This window comes from Lacerta agilis, chromosome 2 (genome assembly GCF_009819535.1).
Source record: "Lacerta agilis isolate rLacAgi1 chromosome 2, rLacAgi1.pri, whole genome shotgun sequence".
NCBI classification, from domain to species: domain Eukaryota; kingdom Metazoa; phylum Chordata; class Lepidosauria; order Squamata; family Lacertidae; genus Lacerta; species Lacerta agilis.
In genome coordinates, this window is record NC_046313.1 from 115,658,000 (window position 1) to 115,677,459 (window position 19,460).

At 44.2% G+C, this 19,460-nt stretch overlaps 1 protein-coding gene across 1 annotated transcript; it reads left to right on the plus strand.

Annotated features, from left to right (window-relative positions):
- Window positions 1-4,370: 4,370 nt before the first annotated feature.
- On the plus strand, window positions 4,371-19,091 carry LOC117042544 (zinc finger protein 420-like). Its single transcript, XM_033142086.1, has 9 exons — window positions 4,371-4,474; window positions 4,748-4,830; window positions 5,516-5,642; window positions 8,088-9,145; window positions 14,662-15,072; window positions 16,240-16,315; window positions 16,596-16,678; window positions 16,852-16,978; window positions 18,063-19,091. Exons 1-9 carry the CDS (start codon window positions 4,414-4,416, stop codon window positions 18,872-18,874), a joined length of 2,838 nt encoding a protein of 945 aa, XP_032997977.1. The 5' UTR covers window positions 4,371-4,413; the 3' UTR covers window positions 18,875-19,091.
- The last annotated feature ends 369 nt before the right edge of the window (window positions 19,092-19,460 follow it).

Sequence of the window (19,460 nt, forward strand, 5' to 3'; positions counted from 1 at the left end):
TCGCCGAAGAATTGATGCTTTTGAATTATGGTGCTGGAGGAGACTCTTGAGAGTCCCATGGACTGCAAGAAGATCAAACCTATCCATTCTTAAAGAAATCAGCCCTGAGTGCTCACTAGAAGGACAGATCCTGAAGTTGAGGCTCCAGTACTTTGTCCACCTCATGAGAAGAGAAGACTCCCTTGAAAAGACCCTGATGTTGGGAAAGATGGAGGGCACAAGGAGAAGGGGACGACAGAGGATGAGATGGTTGGACAGTGTTCTCGACGCTACTAGCATGAGTTTGGCCAAACTGCGAGAGGCAGTGAAGGATAGGCGTGCCTGGCGTGCTATGGTCCATGGGGTCACGAAGAGTCGGACACGACTGAACGACTGAACAACAACAACAAATGAATTCAATAATAATAATAATAATAATAATAATAATAATAATAATAATAATAATTCCAAAGCGGTCTTGCAGAGAGGGAATAGACCTGATCCCTGACTTGGGTGCTCTGAGGGATCTCGGATGGATCAGCTGAGCAGACACCCTCCCCGCTGCAAACCTGGGAATCCCCTTTACCCAAATGCACCAAGTTGGGGAGGGGGGGGGCCGGCGGAAATAGAGACTCACCAAACAACAGAGGTGTCCACCGATGTAGCACTTGCGAGGCGCAAAGGCCACTTTCGGACCCCGATGGTGGGAAGCCAGGAAGGGGCACCGTGGGGAGGAATGTTTGTTCTGGTGTTCCCCCTCCCTCGCCCCCCCAAATCCCATTTCCCTTCCTCTCTAGGAAACCAGTTCCGGCCCATTTTAACCCTTAGAAAGCCAAGCAGCGAGAGGGGCTGCGCGTAGCTCAGTGGTGCAGCTCCTGCAAAAGGTGCGCGCGGCATTTCCAGGTGGCAAGTGATGGGGAAGAGATCCATGGAGAGAGAGAGAGATGGCCAGGCTGCAAGGTCAGTTATTTTAATTTGGGTTGGTTTTATTGATTTATTGGTTTGTTGCTTGTATAGGATTTTTTTTTTTTAATGCTGGTGTTTTGTTTTGTTGTGTTTTATTTATATATAGCCAGTTGGGCGGGATATAAATTAAAAGTTGTTGCTGTTCTGCGTCTTTCAAAAGAGGAATCAGGCCCTGAACTGGAGGGTGTTTCTGTCTGGGGCTGCATACATGCCCAAGACACTGCAAAAGGATCCTGGGGAACTGTGGTTTGTGAAGGGTGCTGGGAACTGTAGCTCTGAGGGGTGCACTACAGTTCACAGGATTTTCACACCCGCTTTAAGGACTGGGCTGCCTGTAACTGATCAGCTTCAGTGGTGCCCTGTAACTGATCAGCTTCAGTGGTGATCGTAGAATTGTGGAGTTGGAAGGGACCCCGGGGGTCATCTAGTTCAACCCCCTGCAATGCAGGAATGATCTTTACACTTGACTGTTTACTTCCAATTTAGGGGCTCCCCATTCCAGCGCAGAAACCCTGGCCTGCCAGTCTCCTCTTTTAGAAGCAGCAAACACCAGTAATCGCTGCCACTCTCCTGGAAGCGATGCTTCATCACTTCAGGAACGTGTAAAAAAGAAGATGATATCCATTCCCCCCTCGGGCCACAAGGTGGCGACAGCGGGAAGGTAACATCATCATCATCAACAAACAACAACAACAACAACAACATAATAATAATAATAATAGGAATAGGAATAGGAATAATTTATTATTGGCCAAGTACATTTTCCAACATACTTGGAATTTGTTTCGGCTACATTGCAATGTAAACATACAGACACTGTTCCTCTCACAATACAAAGAAGCAAAGAAACCCCACCCATATTTTACCTCCCCTTAAGCTATACAACTACGAATTTAACAATTTAATGGCACAAGGGAAAAAACTATTCTTGTGCCTGGCCGATTTTGTATATGAAATCCTGTAGCGACGTCCAGATGGAAGTAAATCAAGCAGATGATGACCGGGATGTAAAGGATCTGCTACAATTCTCTCTGCTCTCTTCCTAACTCTGGTAGCATAAATTGTCTCTATTGAAGGCAAGCTAACACCAATTATCCTTTCTGCAATTCTTACAGCTCGTTGGAGCTTTTTCTTGTCTCTCTTGGAGGCTGTACCATACCAAGCTGTTATAGAATTACAGAGAATAATAATAATAATAATAATAATAATAATAATAATAATAATAATAATAATAGAAACACACACATATACAGAGGGCAAACCAAGGTTTAATGTGCTGAGATAAGACAATAGGCACAAAGAAAACAAACTACAGTTCCTCGGGATTCTTCTGCAGGGGTTAAATGTGCTTTGGATGTATTTGGAGTGCAAGGAGAGATGCAGAGGGAGGGAGCTGATCCTGCTGCTTGGCCGTCTCTCTCCCCCTAGAGCTTTTCCCCATAACTTGTCACCTTAAAAAAAATTTAAATTAAAGCAATGTCCAGCATTGAACCCTGGAGCTTCTGCCTGAAAAGAGCAGCCGCTCCGTCTCCTGCCCCTCTCGCTTTTTTGGCTTTGTAAGGGTTAAAGCGAACTGAACTGGATTCCTAGAGAGGAAGGGAATCACGAGAGAGGAGGGGAGGCTTGCAGAGTCCTCCAGGAGAGAAAGCCCCTCCCTCCAAAGTCCCTTCCTGCTTGGCTTCTCCCTGGGGGGGAGGAACGTGTTCTTTGTCTCTCCCAGCGCTGCATTGGGGGGGACCCTTCTGGGAGCCGGTAAGTTGTCCCCCCTTTATTTTGTGCATTTGGGCGAAGGGGAGTCCCAGGGCTGCAGGAATGAGAAGGGTGCAAGGGAGGGAGACCACCTGGTCCATCCAGGATGGCCTCCAACCAGGTAGGGCAGCTTTTTTCTCTCCTTGCGTGCAAAGGCAGGAGATGCGTTTTGAAATATTGCAGGGAGGGGAGGATTTTAAGGTTATCTCGGTGCAAGTGCATCTCCAATTGAGCTTTGATTAGATTTAGTGGCCCCTCCCCATTAATCAGACAGTGGCTTCATCGAGGCTTCTGGAGACACCATTCAGATGTGCAACTCCTGTGAGACAGGATGATTTCAGACAGAATACAAAGCACTATTGGAGGGCTAATAATCAGAGGACTCAAATGCAGGAGAAACCCTGACTGAAAGTAAATATACCTTTGCAATGTATATTGGAAACCCAGTCAGATGGGTGGGGTACAAATAATAAAATTATTCCAGTTACAGGTGGGTAGCCGTGCTGGTCTGCCATAGTCGAAACAAAATAGAAAATTCTTTTCAGTAGCACCTTAGAGACCAACTGTGTTTCTTCTTGGTATGAGCTTTCGCGTGCATGCACACTTCTTCAGATAAAATTATTGTTATTGTTAATGGGAGAAGAGAAGTAATGGATTCCCAGCTATATTTTTGTTATTTTAAGGAATGCTGTAACAAAAAGCCAGGGAAGAAATCATTTCCTCATCCCCCATGCTTCAATTGCTACATCCCACTTTTGCAGCAAAATACAGAACACCGACCAATTTGCCAGCCTTGAAAAGTAGCAGCAAAACCACTTTTCTTTCTGTATGCTTTGAGAAATGCTGGTTTAGACGGTGGTCTGTGTATTTTGTTTTGCAGCTTTCCTTTTAGGAGAGCTAGAGACTCCTGCTGCACTGCTATAATCTGGCCCTGGGTTATAACGGGATTCATCCAGGCTTGATCAGTGAATATTTATCCTTTCCTGACACTGTAGCAATCCCATAACACAACAGTGTCTTTGTTCTGTAGGAGTTGGTATCAACTCTAATTAGGACAGACTGAAATTGACATAAGACAAAGGAACTCCTTTGGACATCTTGGAGGCTTTCTTGGAGCACAGATGGAAGAGCAAAACTCAGCTGGCCCTGAAGCAGGAAGAGGCTGCAGTGCCATCAGGCCTGGGAGTTCTGGGGTATTCTGGAAGGTCCTGGGTGAGGACACCCCCACTTCAGATGTGCAGCGGCAGCAGTTCAGACACTTCTGCTACCAGGAAGCCAAAGGACCCCGAGAGGTTTGCAACCAGCTCCACCATCTCTGCCGCCAGTGGCTGAAGCCAGAGCAACACACAAAGAATCAGATCCTGGACCAGGTGATCCTGGAACAGTTCCTTGCTGTCCTCCCCCTGGAGGTGGAGAGATGGGTGAGGGAATGTGGAGCGGAGACCAGTTCCCAGGCGGTAGCCCTGGCCGAAGGTTACCTCCTGAGCCAGCCAGAGGACAGGAAGTGGAAACAGAAACAGGTGAGAATGTTTCACCATAATGGTTCCCAAGGCATTCAGAATGTGAGGGAGGGTATCCCCAAATTCTCTGCTAATATCCCAACATTTTTTGGGGGGGGAGCATCCAGTGAATGTTGTCCGAAAACCCCCATCCTTCCTTCTCCTCGATCCCTGTTTTGACTCCTTATTGCTGTTTCAGGGACAGGATCTGTTTGCAAAAATGGGCACTGATTTCCCTGAGATGGAGATGATTCCCTTGGACAGCAGACAGAGGCCACTAGGTAAGGATGGTTGGGAATGTATCTCAGTTTGGTCTCCCTCTGTTGAGGGTGAAATAAATCTAGGGGCTCTTTTAATCTTTTGCGGCAGACGAGACTTCCCTGCAGTCTTTTTCGCTGCTCCCAATTTCCCTTAGGTGCTTTTACACAACTGATGCACAGAATGGGTATAAACACATGTATTTATAAAGACCCATTGGTAGATAAATGTTTATCACATAACCTCTGAAACAAGGAAATGCTCCTGGCTTCCCAGCACATTTTCCCCCCTCACAGGTGACTGGATGATGCTGGCAGCACCTCCTCAGCCATCTCCTCTTCACAGTGGAGGGGAAGCAGCTTCTGTGGCACTGGAACAGGTAGGGATGGCAGATCAGTGGGAAAAAGAGGTTTGGGGCACCCAGCATATTGCTGTCCCCTCCTCACCTACCTGGGCCTGAATGAATCTCTCTTTCACTTTGCTTCTCGGAAGCCTTATCCTCAATAAAGTCTTTGAAGGCTGCTCAGGGAAGGTTTCAATCCAAAGAAGAATGATCACCCCCCCCACACACACACATTAAATAGGCCTTTGGATGGAGCTAGAATCATCTAGTTGTAGTAGTACAGTCGTACCTTGGTTCCCGAATGGCTTAGTTGCTGAACAAATTGGCTCCTGTACGCCGCAAACCTGGAACGCAAACCTGTACGCCGCTGCGAACATTTTTTGGAAGCTCAACGTCTGACGTGGCTTCCACTTGAGCGCAGAAAGCTCCTGCAGCCAATCGGAAGCCGCGCCTTTGTTTTCGAACCGTTTCAGGAGTCGAACGGACTCCCGGAATGAATCAGGTTCGAGAACCAATGTACCACTGTATTGATAAATTGAAAAAAATACTTAATACTGAAGTAGATTTTCAAGAAGTTAACAAAGAAGAAAAGGCAGTTACACAAAGATAAAACACCCATTGTTGAAACACACAATTCCCATTAAAACCTTCAAGTAAACACCCATAATTAAAAAGTGCCAAAAATAGTCCAATCAGGAAAGGCTTATTTTTTTTCTTTTAGGGTTCAGCATCCTTTGAGGATGTGGCTGTGCATTTCACAGATGAGGAATGGGCACTGCTGGATCCGGACCAGAGAGCTCTGCATACAGAAGTCATGGAGGAGACCTGTGGGATCTTGGCCTCTCTTGGTAAGACTCCCAGTGGCTTGATAGTATCTGTTGTGAATCATCAATTGTTATCCACGATCAATTGCTGATAAAGGTGATGAATCCCTATACTCTGATGTGGTTAAACGGTGTCACCTACAACATCAGGGATTATATATATATATATATATATATATAATGTTTATTAGTTTTTATTTACAAAAAAAATCCAATATATGCCACATTGTATCAATGCCAAATTACAGTTGCAATTCAAATATAATTAAGCAGCCAATTACATATACATATTTTTTAATGACTTCCCACGTGTTAGATTTCTGGGTACAATATTTTTGTTTTCATTCTGCTTCTGAAGGGTTATGTAATCCGGTTCCATTCATTCTTAATCATAGTCCCTTATCCACAGCTAGAATGTTTTTAACTTCCATTTGTATTAAAACATTAATAATTTGTATTTCTGCAAGAAAAGTTCTGTAATCTTTATACTTCCTGTGTGTGAGGTTTGTTTTATATTTATATTAATTTATTTTGTTTTGCCCAGATTGTTTCTTCATTCTACAGTGGTACCTTGGGTTACAAGCTCTTCAGGTTACATACTCCACTAACCCAAAAATAATGCTTCAGGTTAGGAACTTTGCTTCAGGATAAGAACAGAAATTGTGCTCTGGCGGCGCAGCGGCAGCAGGAGGCCCCATTAGCTAAAGTGGTGCTTCAGGTTAAGAACAGTTTCAGGTTAAGAATGGACCTCCAGAACGAATTAAGTACTTAACCAGTCACTTCCGGTCTTTCTCTCTCCTTTTGTCTCAAAAACATGAGGCTGTAATTGACATACGCCATCTTTATTTCATTCCAAGAACAGAGATAGTCTGGTGCCCTGCCAAAGCACCGACAAGCCCCCATTTTCTCTCTTTCCTTTAATCATACGCAGTAATGATCTGGCGTTCCGCCAAGCCTTGGCAAAGACCCCTCTGAGGTAGTGAGGCAGTGAGAAATAAATCCTTTCGAATGATTAAAAATTTTAAATTTCCCCCTTTTCATACACAGTTCAATTTTGCACTGTCATCCATAAATAAGCTCCCATTTTCTTTAATCTTTTCCTGCCTTCCGTAAATTTTTTAGCAGTCTGGCGGTGGGTTTGCCGAATCGTTTATGTAACAAACAATATATATATATAGAAGGGGTAAAGGCTCCCCCTCCCTGCACATACTGTCTTTTACAATGAAGGAAATTATTCTTCCCAGTTCATATATTTACATCTTTGTAGCCGCTTCATTTTAGCAGATATAATCTTGTCCTATCCATCCAAGCACACATCTGTAAATTAGTCTGAATTTTACTCTAATAAACAGAAGAGCCTCTGCATCTCGATGGCTGCATCAGAGGATTACCGATAGGCAAAGTGCTTTTTGCACCCAGTGTCTCCCTGCCCACCCCCCCACATTTCATATAGGAGCGAAAGTCAGATATCAAGATGATCTGCAAGTGAGGCTCACTTCCCCTGGGCCCTGGGGGGAGCTTGCAAGGACAATTATCCTCAAATCATCCTTGTTTATCCTTCGCAAACAATCTCCGCTAATGTGGGAGCGGCAGCCATTAAGGCAGGTCAGCACTGGAAGTGACAACATCAGGGATTCTAACCCCCTGCTGTTAACCTTGAATGGGCATCTGTGTACTGTATTGCCTTTCAAGATGCATCCTCAAGTTGTTCTCTTCTTAGCATTGTCTGACTGGTTTTTACTGCCCTTATCTTTTAAAATGTAAGTTTCAGAGTTGTTAGGGAAGTGGAAGTAGCCTCTCCACCATTTTGTGTTTGGCCAAGGAGACCACTGACATCAGAGATGGCCCAAGATCACCCAATGAGCTTCATCCCTTAGCTGGAAGCTCAACCCAAATCTTTGCAGTGAAAAGCTAACAGTCTGTAGCAAACCAGCTATCAGCAAGTACCAGTCACAGATACAGATGTAATAATGTTACAGATCCAGTTCTGGGATGGAACTGAACTTTAATCAACAGCTTGCAGTTAGGCCAAGTTGATCACACTTGAGACACAGAATTCACAGACTGATTGTTTATTTATCTGTTCTAGGACCTTTCCTGTTTTTGATGTCACGCAGACAAGATTTAGGATTAAGAAGTGTGGCACATGTTTTTAAAAGCATTGCACATTAATATATCAGAAGAATAAATGTCACCAACAAAGATTAATTAGCTACGTTGCCATATACTCAAGTTGGTGCTAGTGCTTCTCCTAATTAGAGTTGAGAACTTAATAAAACCTTACAAAATGAATATCATTTGGGAGTGTAAGATGTGCCCCCCCATCTAAGTCCCTTCAGTTTTCCCTTAGATTGTTGTTGTTCAGTCGTTCAGTCGTTTTCCTTAGATATCAAACATTAATTGCATTTTTTCATAATGTGAGGCTCCATTTATTACTAAGCTTCTAATCAGTTTCTGTCTTCATTTCAGACGGTGGAGAATTGGAAAGCAGAAATAAGAGAAACTGCTACGAAATCTATACAGTGGGGGAACCATATAAATATTGGGAGTGTGGAGAGAGCTTCAATCAGAGCTCCCTTCAAATAATTCATACAGGGGAGAAACAATTTCAGTGCTTGGAATGTGGAAAGAACTTCATTCGGAGCGACCATCTCACTTCCCATCAAAGAATTCATACATGCGAGAGACCATATCAATGCTTGGAATGTGGAAAAAGCTTCAGGTTGAAACATAATCTCACTTCCCACCAAAGAATTCATACCGGGAGGAAACCGTATCAGTGCTTAGAATGTGGAGAGAGCTTCCGCTGGAAGAGAAGTCTCACTTCCCATCAAGGAATTCATACAGGGGAGAAACCATACGAATGTTTAGAATGTGGAAAGAGCTTCAGTCGGAGACACCATCTCACTTCCCACCAAATGATTCACAGTGGGGAGAAGCCCTATCAGTGCTTGGAATGTGGGAAATGCTTCAGCCAGAGTTCACATCTCACGACCCATCAAATAATTCACAGCAAGGAGAAACCATTTCACTGCTCGGAATGTGGAAAGAGCTTCAGTCGGAGCAGCCATCTCATCCTCCATCAAATGATTCATACAGGAGAAAAACCGTATCAGTGCTTGGAATGTGGGAAGAGCTTCCGCTGGAAGGAAAGCCTCACTTCCCATCAAAGAATTCACACTGGGGAGAAACCATATCAGTGCTTGGAATGCGGGAAGTGCTTCAGTCGGAGCAGCAGTCTCTGTTACCATCAAAGAATTCACACAGGGGAGAAGCCATATCAGTGTTTGGAGTGTGGGAAGAATTTCAGTCAGACCTCCCACCTGTATTCCCATCAAAGGATTCACACAGAGGAGAAGCAATTTCAGTGCTTGGAATGTGGTAAAACCTTCAACTTTAAGAAAAACCTCACTTCCCATCAAAGAATTCACACAGGGCAGAAACAATATAAATGCTTGGAATGTGGAAAGTGTTTCAAAGACAGTGGGAGTCTCAGTTCCCATCAAAAATGTCATACAGGGGATAAACCATAAAATCAGTGACAGCTGAGGGTCACTGGTGTGGCTTGGCTACTTAGAGGTCACAGTGGTGCTGCTAAGCTGTTTCTCCCCATGCTCTCTTGCAAAGTTACTTAAGCATTGCAGTTGAAATACTGTGCATCTAACAAACTGGAAACTGGTCCAGAAGGACTGGTCTCTGCCATCACTGCTGATTCACTGCTAGGACAAAAGTTGTACTGCTTCTCTACCTGTTGCCTTCCTCTGCAAAGAAAGAGTGGACATGTAAAGATTACAGTTGTATAAATGCTCAGCAGCTAACTAAGTATCTTAACCTTGGTTCAGAATTTCTGTCAGAATTCCTGGAGTTGGTTCATGTCATGATAGTATTGATGTATATGCATTGATGGGTAGTCTACATGTGAAGAGATTTCAAAAGAGTGTGTGAAAGGATATTGTTAGGAAAATCTGCTTACTCTGTGTACTAAGAACGTTTGTGCAGGGATCAGTAATACAAAGCGGGCATGATGCCTCCAGTTCTGGTAATGCAGGCATGATTTTTCCTCTAACGTGACTTAAATTTCTGCACCTGTGTAATGCTAAGGCGAGGGAATGCCTCTATATTAGCCTAACTTATAGTCCAGTGGATTCTGTTGGGGTAGCTGGACATAGGAAGGGGTTCCTCCGCGAATATCAAACACTCCACCGGCAAGGTGATCACAAGAAGTGCAAGGTCAAATGAACCAGTGGCTGTGGTAACGGCTTGGAGGCCTCACTATGTCTGTGACTAATGTATGTTCAACTCTTTCAGTGGTGCAGTGCTGTGTCTTGGTTAGTTGGTGTTTGTCAGAGCAACAGTGATACCTTGTCCCTTGTCTCTGTATATACTTGCATCTGAAAAGCCTACAAGCTGCAAATAATTCTTCTGTGCTTAAATTGGCCCAGAGTTGTTTGCTGAACTTATTACTTTTACAACATTAAAAGATTTGGACCTTGCTCTGCTTCTGTGTGGTGACTGGTGCCCCAAGCAAGATCCACACTTCCACATCAGATTCCCAACATCCTCCACTGCAGGTTCCCCAGCTGCTACTGTTCTTCTGAACGAATAAAAGCTGTCTTAAAACATTGCAGCTGGAGTGGTTAATGAAGAAAATCCACATCAGATCGGCATATATATCCTGCACATTGGCAGCAATCCCAATACTTGAACTACCATTTAAAGGGATATACCAGACCACTTGAAAGCTTGGGGGGCTGCTGTTCCTCTTCAGTAGGCACTAGAGGAAGAAGCATCTTATTGATTCTATTAAAAACATCAGAAGCCCTTCTTCATGCACCTACTCCATGAGAGGTCCGGGTGGTGGCAACATAAGAATGGGTGTTTTATGCGGTGGCTCACCGTTCGTGGAATGCTCTTCCCAAGGAGGCTCGCTTGGTGCTTTCTAGGGTTGCCATATGTCCTCTTTTTCTAGGACACATCCTCTTTTTCATGGGTGTGTAAAATGAGAGTCATCGAGATCTGTAGTTAAAAGTAGAAGTAGGCAAATGTGTCCTTTCTTGCTCTTCAAAATATGGCAACCCTAGAGCCTTCATTACATATCTTTAAGCTCCAGGCGAAAACATTTATCTTCAATCAGTCTAACATTCTATGGGCTTTTAAATGTGTTTGTGTGAAGGGGATAACTGTTTTGTTTTTTGTGTTCTCATTTTGTATTTTTATTTTGTGAACCAGTCTATGACCTTCTGATTAAGGGTCGTATACGAATTTAATAAACTATTTGTTGTTGTGTTCAGTCGTTCAGTCATGTCCAACTCTTCGTGACCCCATGGACCAGAGCACGCCAGGCACCCCTATCCTCCACTGCCTCCCGCAGTTGTTATTATTATTATTAATAATGTGCCGTGGTCTTTAGATAAAGGGCAGTACAGTGGTACCTCTGGTTACGTACTTAATTCGTTCCGGAGGTCCGTTCTTAACCTGAAACTGTTCTTAACCTGAAACACCACTTTAGCTAATGGGGCCTCCAACTGCCGCTGCGACGCCAGAGCACAATTTCTGTTATTATCCTGAAGCAAAGTTCTTAACCTGAAGCGTTATTTCTGGGTTAGCGGAGTTTGTAACCTGAGGCGTATGTAACCTGAAGCGTATGTAACCCGAGGTGCCACTGTATACTAAAGTAATGAATGAATGAAATCTTCAAAACTTTCCCAAGGAACTATCTATCACAGAGAAGAGTGAATAAATTAATATTTGGAGCATACACTTTATTTAAAACTGAACTGTCAAGATGTAGGCAGAAAAACCAGACTAGCATCTGAGGTGGTATCTCTATTCACGGGAAAAATATAAGCTACAAATATTTTATGGAAAATTTTATTCAACTGAGCATATTTCAGGAGCTCCTTAAGCCAATAGATTGAAAACGGAAAAAAGAGGGGCAGCAACTCCTTTTCCATAGCTAAAAGAGAAACCCCAAGAAACTAGGAAAAGGACAGCACATCTTGCAGTTTCATCTGGCAGGGTAATTCCAATTCATTCGTCTAGAACTTATCAAACTACACATAGACTCATGAAGAAATTTAAATTATTTAGTTATTTCAAAACTAGGTATTTAGAAGGAACAGCTGCCCCTGTAAATGCCTCCACATACAGGGGCCTTTTCATCTCGGCCTTATTGCTAGCAGGGGAAGCGGGGAACATTTTGTATCCTCATGAAAAAAACTCCAGAGGGAATTAGTATTTATACACTTATTTGACACTGGTGTTGCAGAGGCTGTTGCCTTGGAATAATATTATTATTTATACCCTGCCCATTTGGCTGGGTTTCCCCAGCCTCATTGGGTGGCTTCCCCAAAAAACATTAAAATACAATAATTCATCAAACTTTAAAAGCTTCCCTAAAGAAGGCTGCCTTCAGATGTCTTCTAAAAGTCAGATAGTTCTTTATTTCCTTGACATCTGATGGGAGGGCGATCTACAGGGAGGGTGCCACTACCAAGAAGGCCCTCTGCTTGGTTCCCTGTAACCTCACTTCTTGCAGAAAGATCCTGCAACTCTAGTGCTTTTCTGGAAAAAGGGGGAAGGGAAAAGTGGAGAAAATCCACTAGATCAGGGTTTCCAAAAACTTGGGTCTCCATCTGTTTTCTTTTGGACTACAATCCCCATCAACCCTGACCACTGGGCCTGTTACCTAGGGATGATGGGAGTTGTAGTCCAAAAACAGATGGGGACCCATGTATGGGGGGGAACTGCTCTAGAGGACCACTTTCGTGTCTGTGCCTGGTTTGCTCAAATCACTGTACTGAGGAGAAGTGCCCAAAGAGAAACAATTCTATCTGAAGAAGTCTGCATGCACACGAAAGCTCATACCAAGAACAAACTTAGTTGGTCTCTAAGGTGCTACTGGAAGGAATTTTTTTATTTTATTTTGTTTTAATTCTGGAATTGTTAAGATTCCCCACCAGACATCTCGCCACCTGGCTTGAGAGCAGTACATGTGAAAAGATCTAGGAGTCTTGGTAGACCACAAACTTGACATGAGTCAACAGTGTGATGCAGCAGCTAAAAAAAGCCAATGCAATTCTGGGCTGCATCAATAGGAGTATAGCGTCTAGATCAAGGGAAGTAATAGTACCACTATATTCTGCTCTGATCAGACCTCACCTGGAATACTGTGTCCAGTTCTGGGCACCACAGTTCAAGAAGGATACTGACAAGCTGGAAGGTGTCCAGAGGAGGGCAACCAAAATGATCAAAGGCCTGGAAACGATGCCTTATGAGAAACGGCTTAGGGAGCTGGGTATGTTTAGCCTGGAGAAGAGAAGGTTAAGGGGTGATATGATAGCCATGTTCAAATATATAAAAGGATGCCATATAGAGGAGGGAGAAAGGTTGTTTTCTGCTGCTCCAGAGAAGCGGACACGGAGCAATGGATTCAAACTACAAGAAAGAAGATTCCACCTAAACATTAGGAAGAACTTCCTGACAGTGAGAGCTGTTCGGCAGTGGAATTTGCTGCCAAGGAGTGTGGTGGAGTCTCCTTCTTTGGAGGTCTTTAAGCGGAGGCTTGACAGCCATCTGTCACGAATGCTTTGGTGGTGTTTCCTGCTTGGCAGGGGGTTGGACTGGATGGCCCTTGCTATGATTCTATGATTCCCCCTTAGCAAGTCTAACAGCTGGTTCCACGATGACAGGAGAAGAGCAGCTGCCCTGCCTCTTGAGTTGCAGACAGCCCCTCTCGCCCTTTTGGCTTTGTAAGGGTTAAAGCGAACCGAATTGCATTCCTAGAGAGGAAGGGGGGGCCAGGAGGGTAGGAGTGCGGAGTCCTCCAGGAGAGAAAGCCCTTCCCTCCAAAGCCCCTCCCTGCCTGGCTTCTCCCTGGGGGGACGAACGTAGTCTTTGTCTCTCCCAGCGCTGCATTGGGGGGACCCTTCTGGGAGCCGGTGAGTTGTTCCCCCTTTATTTTGGCGAAAAGGAGTCCCAGGGCTGCAGTAAGGAGAGGGTGCAAAGGGGACCTGATCCGTCCAGGATGGCCTCCAACCAGGGCGGGCAGCCTTTTTTCTCTCCCTCCGTGCAAAGGCAGGAGATGCTATTTGAAATATTGCAGGGAGGAGAGGATTAAAAGTTGCTCCCGGTGCAAGTGTATCTCCAATTGAGCTTTGATTAGAATTAACACCCCCTCCCCGTTAATCAGGCAGTGGCGTTACCAAGGCTTCTGGTTGCCCTTTCAGACGCGTGCAACTCCGGAGAGATGGAGAGGACCATTTGGGAGTGAATACAAAACACTGCTGAGAACCATTGGAGGTTTAATAATCAGAGGAATCAGTTGAAGGAGAGAGTATTTAAATGTCATTAAAAAAAATATCTAAAATTTGAATTCATAATTGAATAGCTGTAATACAAAGCATCTCCCCATCCTTAGTGCTACATACCACTCAGATATTTTGCACCAAAAGTGAGAACACCCACCAATTTGCCAGCCTTGAAAAAGAGCAGCACATATTGTTTCTGTGCAGTTTCACATTTTAAACCCATTCTGTGCAGTTTCACATTTTGCTCATTAACTACCTTGGTCCAGTCCTTCATTTTGCTCATTAACTACCTTGGTCCAGTCTGCTGAACCTACCTCACATTGCTATTCTCTGGCATTGTAATAAGGAGCCTGTTTCATATCACAGGGTGAGAAGGGGAAGTGAAGAGGCTGTGAGATCCATCTATAAAGACGCTGAGATCCAGTAGTAATTCTTGGCCTACGCTTTGAGAAATGCTGGCTTAGAAGGTAGTCTGCATATTTTTGCTTTTTAAGTTTCCCTCTAGGAGAGCTGGAGACTCCTGCTGCACCGCTATAATCTGGCCCTAGGTTCTAGCAAAACTCATCCAGGCCTGCTGAGAGAATTATTTTCCCTTTCCTGACTGTGTAGCAATCCCATAACACAGCAGTGTCTTTGTTTTGTAGGGTTCACATCACTTCTAATTAGGACAGATTGAAATTGACAGAAGACCAAGGAACTCCTTTGGACATCTTGGAGGCTTTCTTGGAGCACAGATGGATGAGCAAAACTCAGCTGGCTCTGAAGCAGGAAGAGGCCGCAGTGCCATCAAACCAGGGAGCTCTGGAGTATTCTGGAAAAACTCAGTGCAGGAGGTCCTAGGTGAGGATGCCCTCAGTTCAGATGTGCAGCGGCAGCAGTTCAGACATTTCTGCTACCACGAACCCCAAGGACCCCGAGAGGTTTGCAACCAACTCCACCATCTTTGCCGCCAGTGGCTGAAGCCAGAGCAACACACAAAGAATCAGATGCTTGATCTGGTCATCCTGGAGCAGTTCCTGGCGGTCCTCCCCCCGGAGATGCAGAGCTGGGTGAGGGAATGTGGTGCAGAGTCCAGCTCTCAGGCAGTGGCCCTGGCTGAAGGTTTTCTCCTGAGCCAGGCAGAGGACAGGAAGCGGGAACAACAGGTGAGAATGTTTCACTGTGATGGTGCCCAAGCTCTACCTCTCTTTCAAATCAGAACCAGTGAAGGTGGTGAAGGTCCTGTGTGAGTGCCTGGAGGCGGTTGGAGGCTGGATGGCGGCTAACAGATTGAGGTTGAATCCTGACAAGACAGAAGTACTGTTTTGGGGGGACAGGGTGCGAGCGGGTGTGGGGGATTCCCTGGTCCTGAATGGGGTAACTGTGCCCCTGAAGGACCAGGTACACAGCCTGGGAGTCATTTTGGACTCACAGCTGTTCATGGAGGCACAGTTAATTCTGTGTCCAGGCCGGCTGTCTACCAGCTCTATCTGGTACGCAGACTGAGACCCTACCTGCCCGCTGACTCTCTCGCCAGAGTGGTGCATGCTCTAGTTATCTCCCGCTTGGACTACTGCAATGCGCTCTACGTGGGGCTACATTTGAAGGTGACCCGGAAACTGCAATTAATCCAGTATGCGTCAGCTAGACTGGTGACTGGGAGTGGCCGCCGGGGCCATATAACACCAGTCCTGAGAGAACTACATTGGCTCCCAGTACGTTTCCGAGCACAATTCAAAGTGTTGGTGCTGACCTTTAAAGCCCTAAATGGCCTCGGTCCTGTATACCTGAAGGAGCGTCTCCACCCCCATCGTTCAGCCCGGACACTGAGATCCAGCACCCAGGGCCTTCTGGCGGTTCCTTCACTTGCGAGAAGCAAAACTACAGGGAACCAGGCAGAGGGCCTTCTCGGTAGTGGCGCCCGCCCTGTGGAACACCCTCCCAGCAGAGGTCAAAGAGATAAATAACTATCTGACATTCAGAAAATACCTGAAGGCAGCCCTGTTTGGGGAAGTTTTTAACCTGTGATATTTTAAACGTATTTTAATATCTGTTGGAGGCCGCCCAGAGTGGCTGGGGGGACCCAGCCAGATGGGCGGGGTATAAAAAATTATATTATTATTATTATTATTATTATTATTATTATTATTATTATTATTATTATTATTATTATTATTATTATTATTATTATTATTATTCAGAATGTGAGAGAGGGTATCTCAAAATTCTCTGCTAATATCCCAACATTTTTTGCAATGAAGGTTGTCCAAAAAAACCCGTCCTTCCTTCTCCTCGATCCCTGTTTTGACTCCTTATTATTGTTTCTGGGACAGGATCTGCTTGCAAAAATGGGCACTGATTTACCTGAGATGGAGATGATTCCCTTGGACAGCAGACAGAAGCCACTAGGTAAGGATGGTTGGGATGTATCTCAGTTTGGTCTCCCTCTATTTGAGTGTGAAATAAATCTTTGAGCTCTTTTAACCTTTGGCTGCAGACGAGACTTCCCTGCAGCCTTTTTCACTGCTCCCAGTTTCCCTTGGTGTTTTTACACAGCTGATATAGAGAATGTATATCTTTGTAAATGCTCAAAGTACTTTTTAAAAGGCCCATTGATAGCTAAATGTTTATCACTTAACCCCTGAAACAAGGAAGTGCTCCTGGCTACCCACATTTCTTTCTCTCGCAGGTGACTGGATAATGCTGGCTGGACCTCCCCAGCCATCTCTTCTTCACAGTGGCAGGGAAGCAGCTTCTGTGGCACTGGAACAGGTAGGGGTGGCAGATCAGTGGGGGGAAAGAGGCTGGGCGCATCCAGCATATCTGTCTCCTCCTCACCTCTCTGGGCCCGAATACACAGTTCCATTAAAACCTTTAAATAAACACCTGTTTTTAAAAAGTGCAACACGGTGATCCAATCAGGAAAGACTTTTTTTTTCTTTTAGGTTCCAGCTTCCTTCGAGGATGTGGCTGTGCATTTCATGGATGAGGAATGGGCACTGCTGGATCCTGACCAGAGAGCTCTACATACGGAAGTCATGGAGGAGACCTGTGGGATCCTGACCTTACTTGGTAAGGCTTGATGTCGTGAATTATGAATTATTATTGCAGATAAATTTGATGAATCCCTATCTTCTGATGTAGTTCAGCAGTCGCCTACAACAGCTGGGATTGAACTCCCTGTAGTTAAAAATTAATGAGCATCTGTGTACTGTATTACCTTTCAAGATGCATCCTCCAGTTATGCCCATTTAAGCTGGATCTGGCCTGCAGACCCTGTGAATCAACCAGCACATGGACCAACTTGGATAGGTGGGCAGGGATGACCATCCGTCAATCACCTACCATCATTATGACATTGGGTGACAATTTGAAAGGAGCAAACAAATCCCCCTTGATGGCCAACTGTCAACATCAGTCTGCATATCAGGATGCAGAATGAATTATCAGGATGGATAATGCAGCTGATCCCAGTGGGGCTGATCAGCTGATAGCTAGGGAAGTCACGGACAGTGAATGTTGGGGCCTAAGTTTTTATTTAATCATATTTGTATCTTTCAATTGTTCTTATATGTTCAGAAGGTTATGCATGTACATGAGACACACGACACAGAGATCTTTTCTTTGCAAAAGAGGAATCATAGAATTGTAGAGTTGGAAGGTTCCCTGTGGGTCATCTAGTCCAACCCCCTGCAATGCAGGAATCTCCACTAAAGCATCCATGACAGATGGCCATCCAACATCTGCTTAAACTTTTCCAATGAATAATAGGGAGTCTGTTCAAGTTTCCAACAGCTCTTACCTTCGGAAAGTTATTCCTGATGTTTTTTTATTGTTTTTATAAAAAAAAATTATAGAAGGTTGGGGAAGAAGAAAGGTAGGGAGAGAGAAGGGTAGAGAGAAGGCCTAGTATCAAAAATTATTCCTCATGTTTAGTTAGAATCTCCTTTTTTGTAACTGGAATTCACTGGTCTGGGTCCTACCTCTGGAGTAGGAGAAAACAAGCTTGCTCAATCTTCTATATGACAGCTGTTGAGATATTTGAAGGCTCTCATATCTCTCAACTGTTCCTCACAGGCTTGAAAAATTGCATTTTTACATAACTTGAGGCTCCATTTCCTCCTAAGCCTCTAATCAGTTTCTGTCTTCATTGCAGGAGGTGGTGAATTGGAATGCAAGACTAAGGGAGACTATTACAAAATCTATACAGTAGGGGCGCAATGTAAATATTGGGAGTGTGGACAGAGTTTCCGCCAGAGCTCCCTTCATGGAATTCATAAAGGGGAAAAACAATATCAGTGCTTGGAATGTGGAAAGACCTTCAATCGGAGGGACCATCTCACTTCCCATCAAATAATTCATACAGGCAACAGACCATATCAGTGTTTGGAATGTGGAAAAAGCTTTAGCTTGAAACATAATCTCACTTCCCATCAAAGAATTCATACAGGGAGGAAACCGTATCAGTGCTTGGAGTGTGGGGAGAGCTTCCGCTGGAAGAAAAGTCTCACTTCGCATCAAGGAATTCATACAGGAGAGAAGCCATATGAATGCTTAGAATGTGGAAAGAGCTTCATTCAGAAGGAAACACTCACTTCCCACCTAAAAATTCATACAGGGGAGAAACCATATCAATGCTTAGAATGTCGAAAGTGTTTCAGTCGGAGAGATCATCTCACCTCCCACCAAATGATTCACAGTGGGGAGAAGCCCTATCAGTGCTTGGAATGTGGAAAGAACTTCAGTCAGAGTTCACATCTCATGACCCATCAAAGAATTCACAGCAAGGAGAAACCATTTCACTGCTTGGAATGCAGAAAGAGCTTCAGTCGGAGCAGCCATCTCATGTCCCATCAGATGATTCATACAGGAGAGAAACCATATCAATGCTTGGAATGTGGAAAGAGCTTCCGCTGGAAGGAAAGTCTCACTTCACATCAAAGAATACATGTAGGAGAGAAACCATAGAAGCTGTAGAAGCTGGGGGTCAGTGGACCTGGCAGGGCTGCTAAGAAGTCACAGAGGTGTGCTGCAAGTAGCCATTGACAGCCTCCTCCATGAATTTATCCAATCCCCTTTTACAAACATATGAATTGATGGCTGTCAATACTTCTTGTAGGTAGGGGTGAATTCCATAGTTTAAATGTGTCCTTCATCGACCTTCCTGCTGTTTTGAAAGGAGGGCAGCTGGTGAATGGTGGTGGCAGCATGATAGTTTTGTTTTTGTTTTTTAATAAAAATTTATTAAATTTTAACAATAAAAACACACAAAATACAACAAACACTACAAAAAACTACAAAACAATACAAAAAACCTTACACACACTTATTTAGCTATCCTTATCCTCTTTATATGCATTATTTTGGGACTTCCTCACATCCTCTCTTCTGCATTCATTTCTAATCTTCTTTAGTAACTTTTGTAACATTGTAAAATCCTCCTTCTCACAACTAATCTTAATCTTTACAAATTATAATCATCATATACCTATAATCTTGTTCCTAATAAAATTAACATTACACAACTCTAACTTTTTCTTATATCCTATCTTAA

Coding starts and splice junctions, on each gene's coding strand:
- LOC117042544 (XM_033142086.1), top strand. CDS start 4,414: ATGGGCACTGATTTCCCTGAGATGGAGATGATTCCCTTGGACAGCAGA. Junction 5,643..8,087: donor TGGGATCTTGGCCTCTCTTG/GTAAGACTCCCA, acceptor TCTTCATTTCAG/ACGGTGGAGAATTGGAAAGC. Junction 9,146..14,661: donor AATGTCATACAGGGGATAAA/CCATAAAATCAG, acceptor CTTGGAGCACAG/ATGGATGAGCAAAACTCAGC.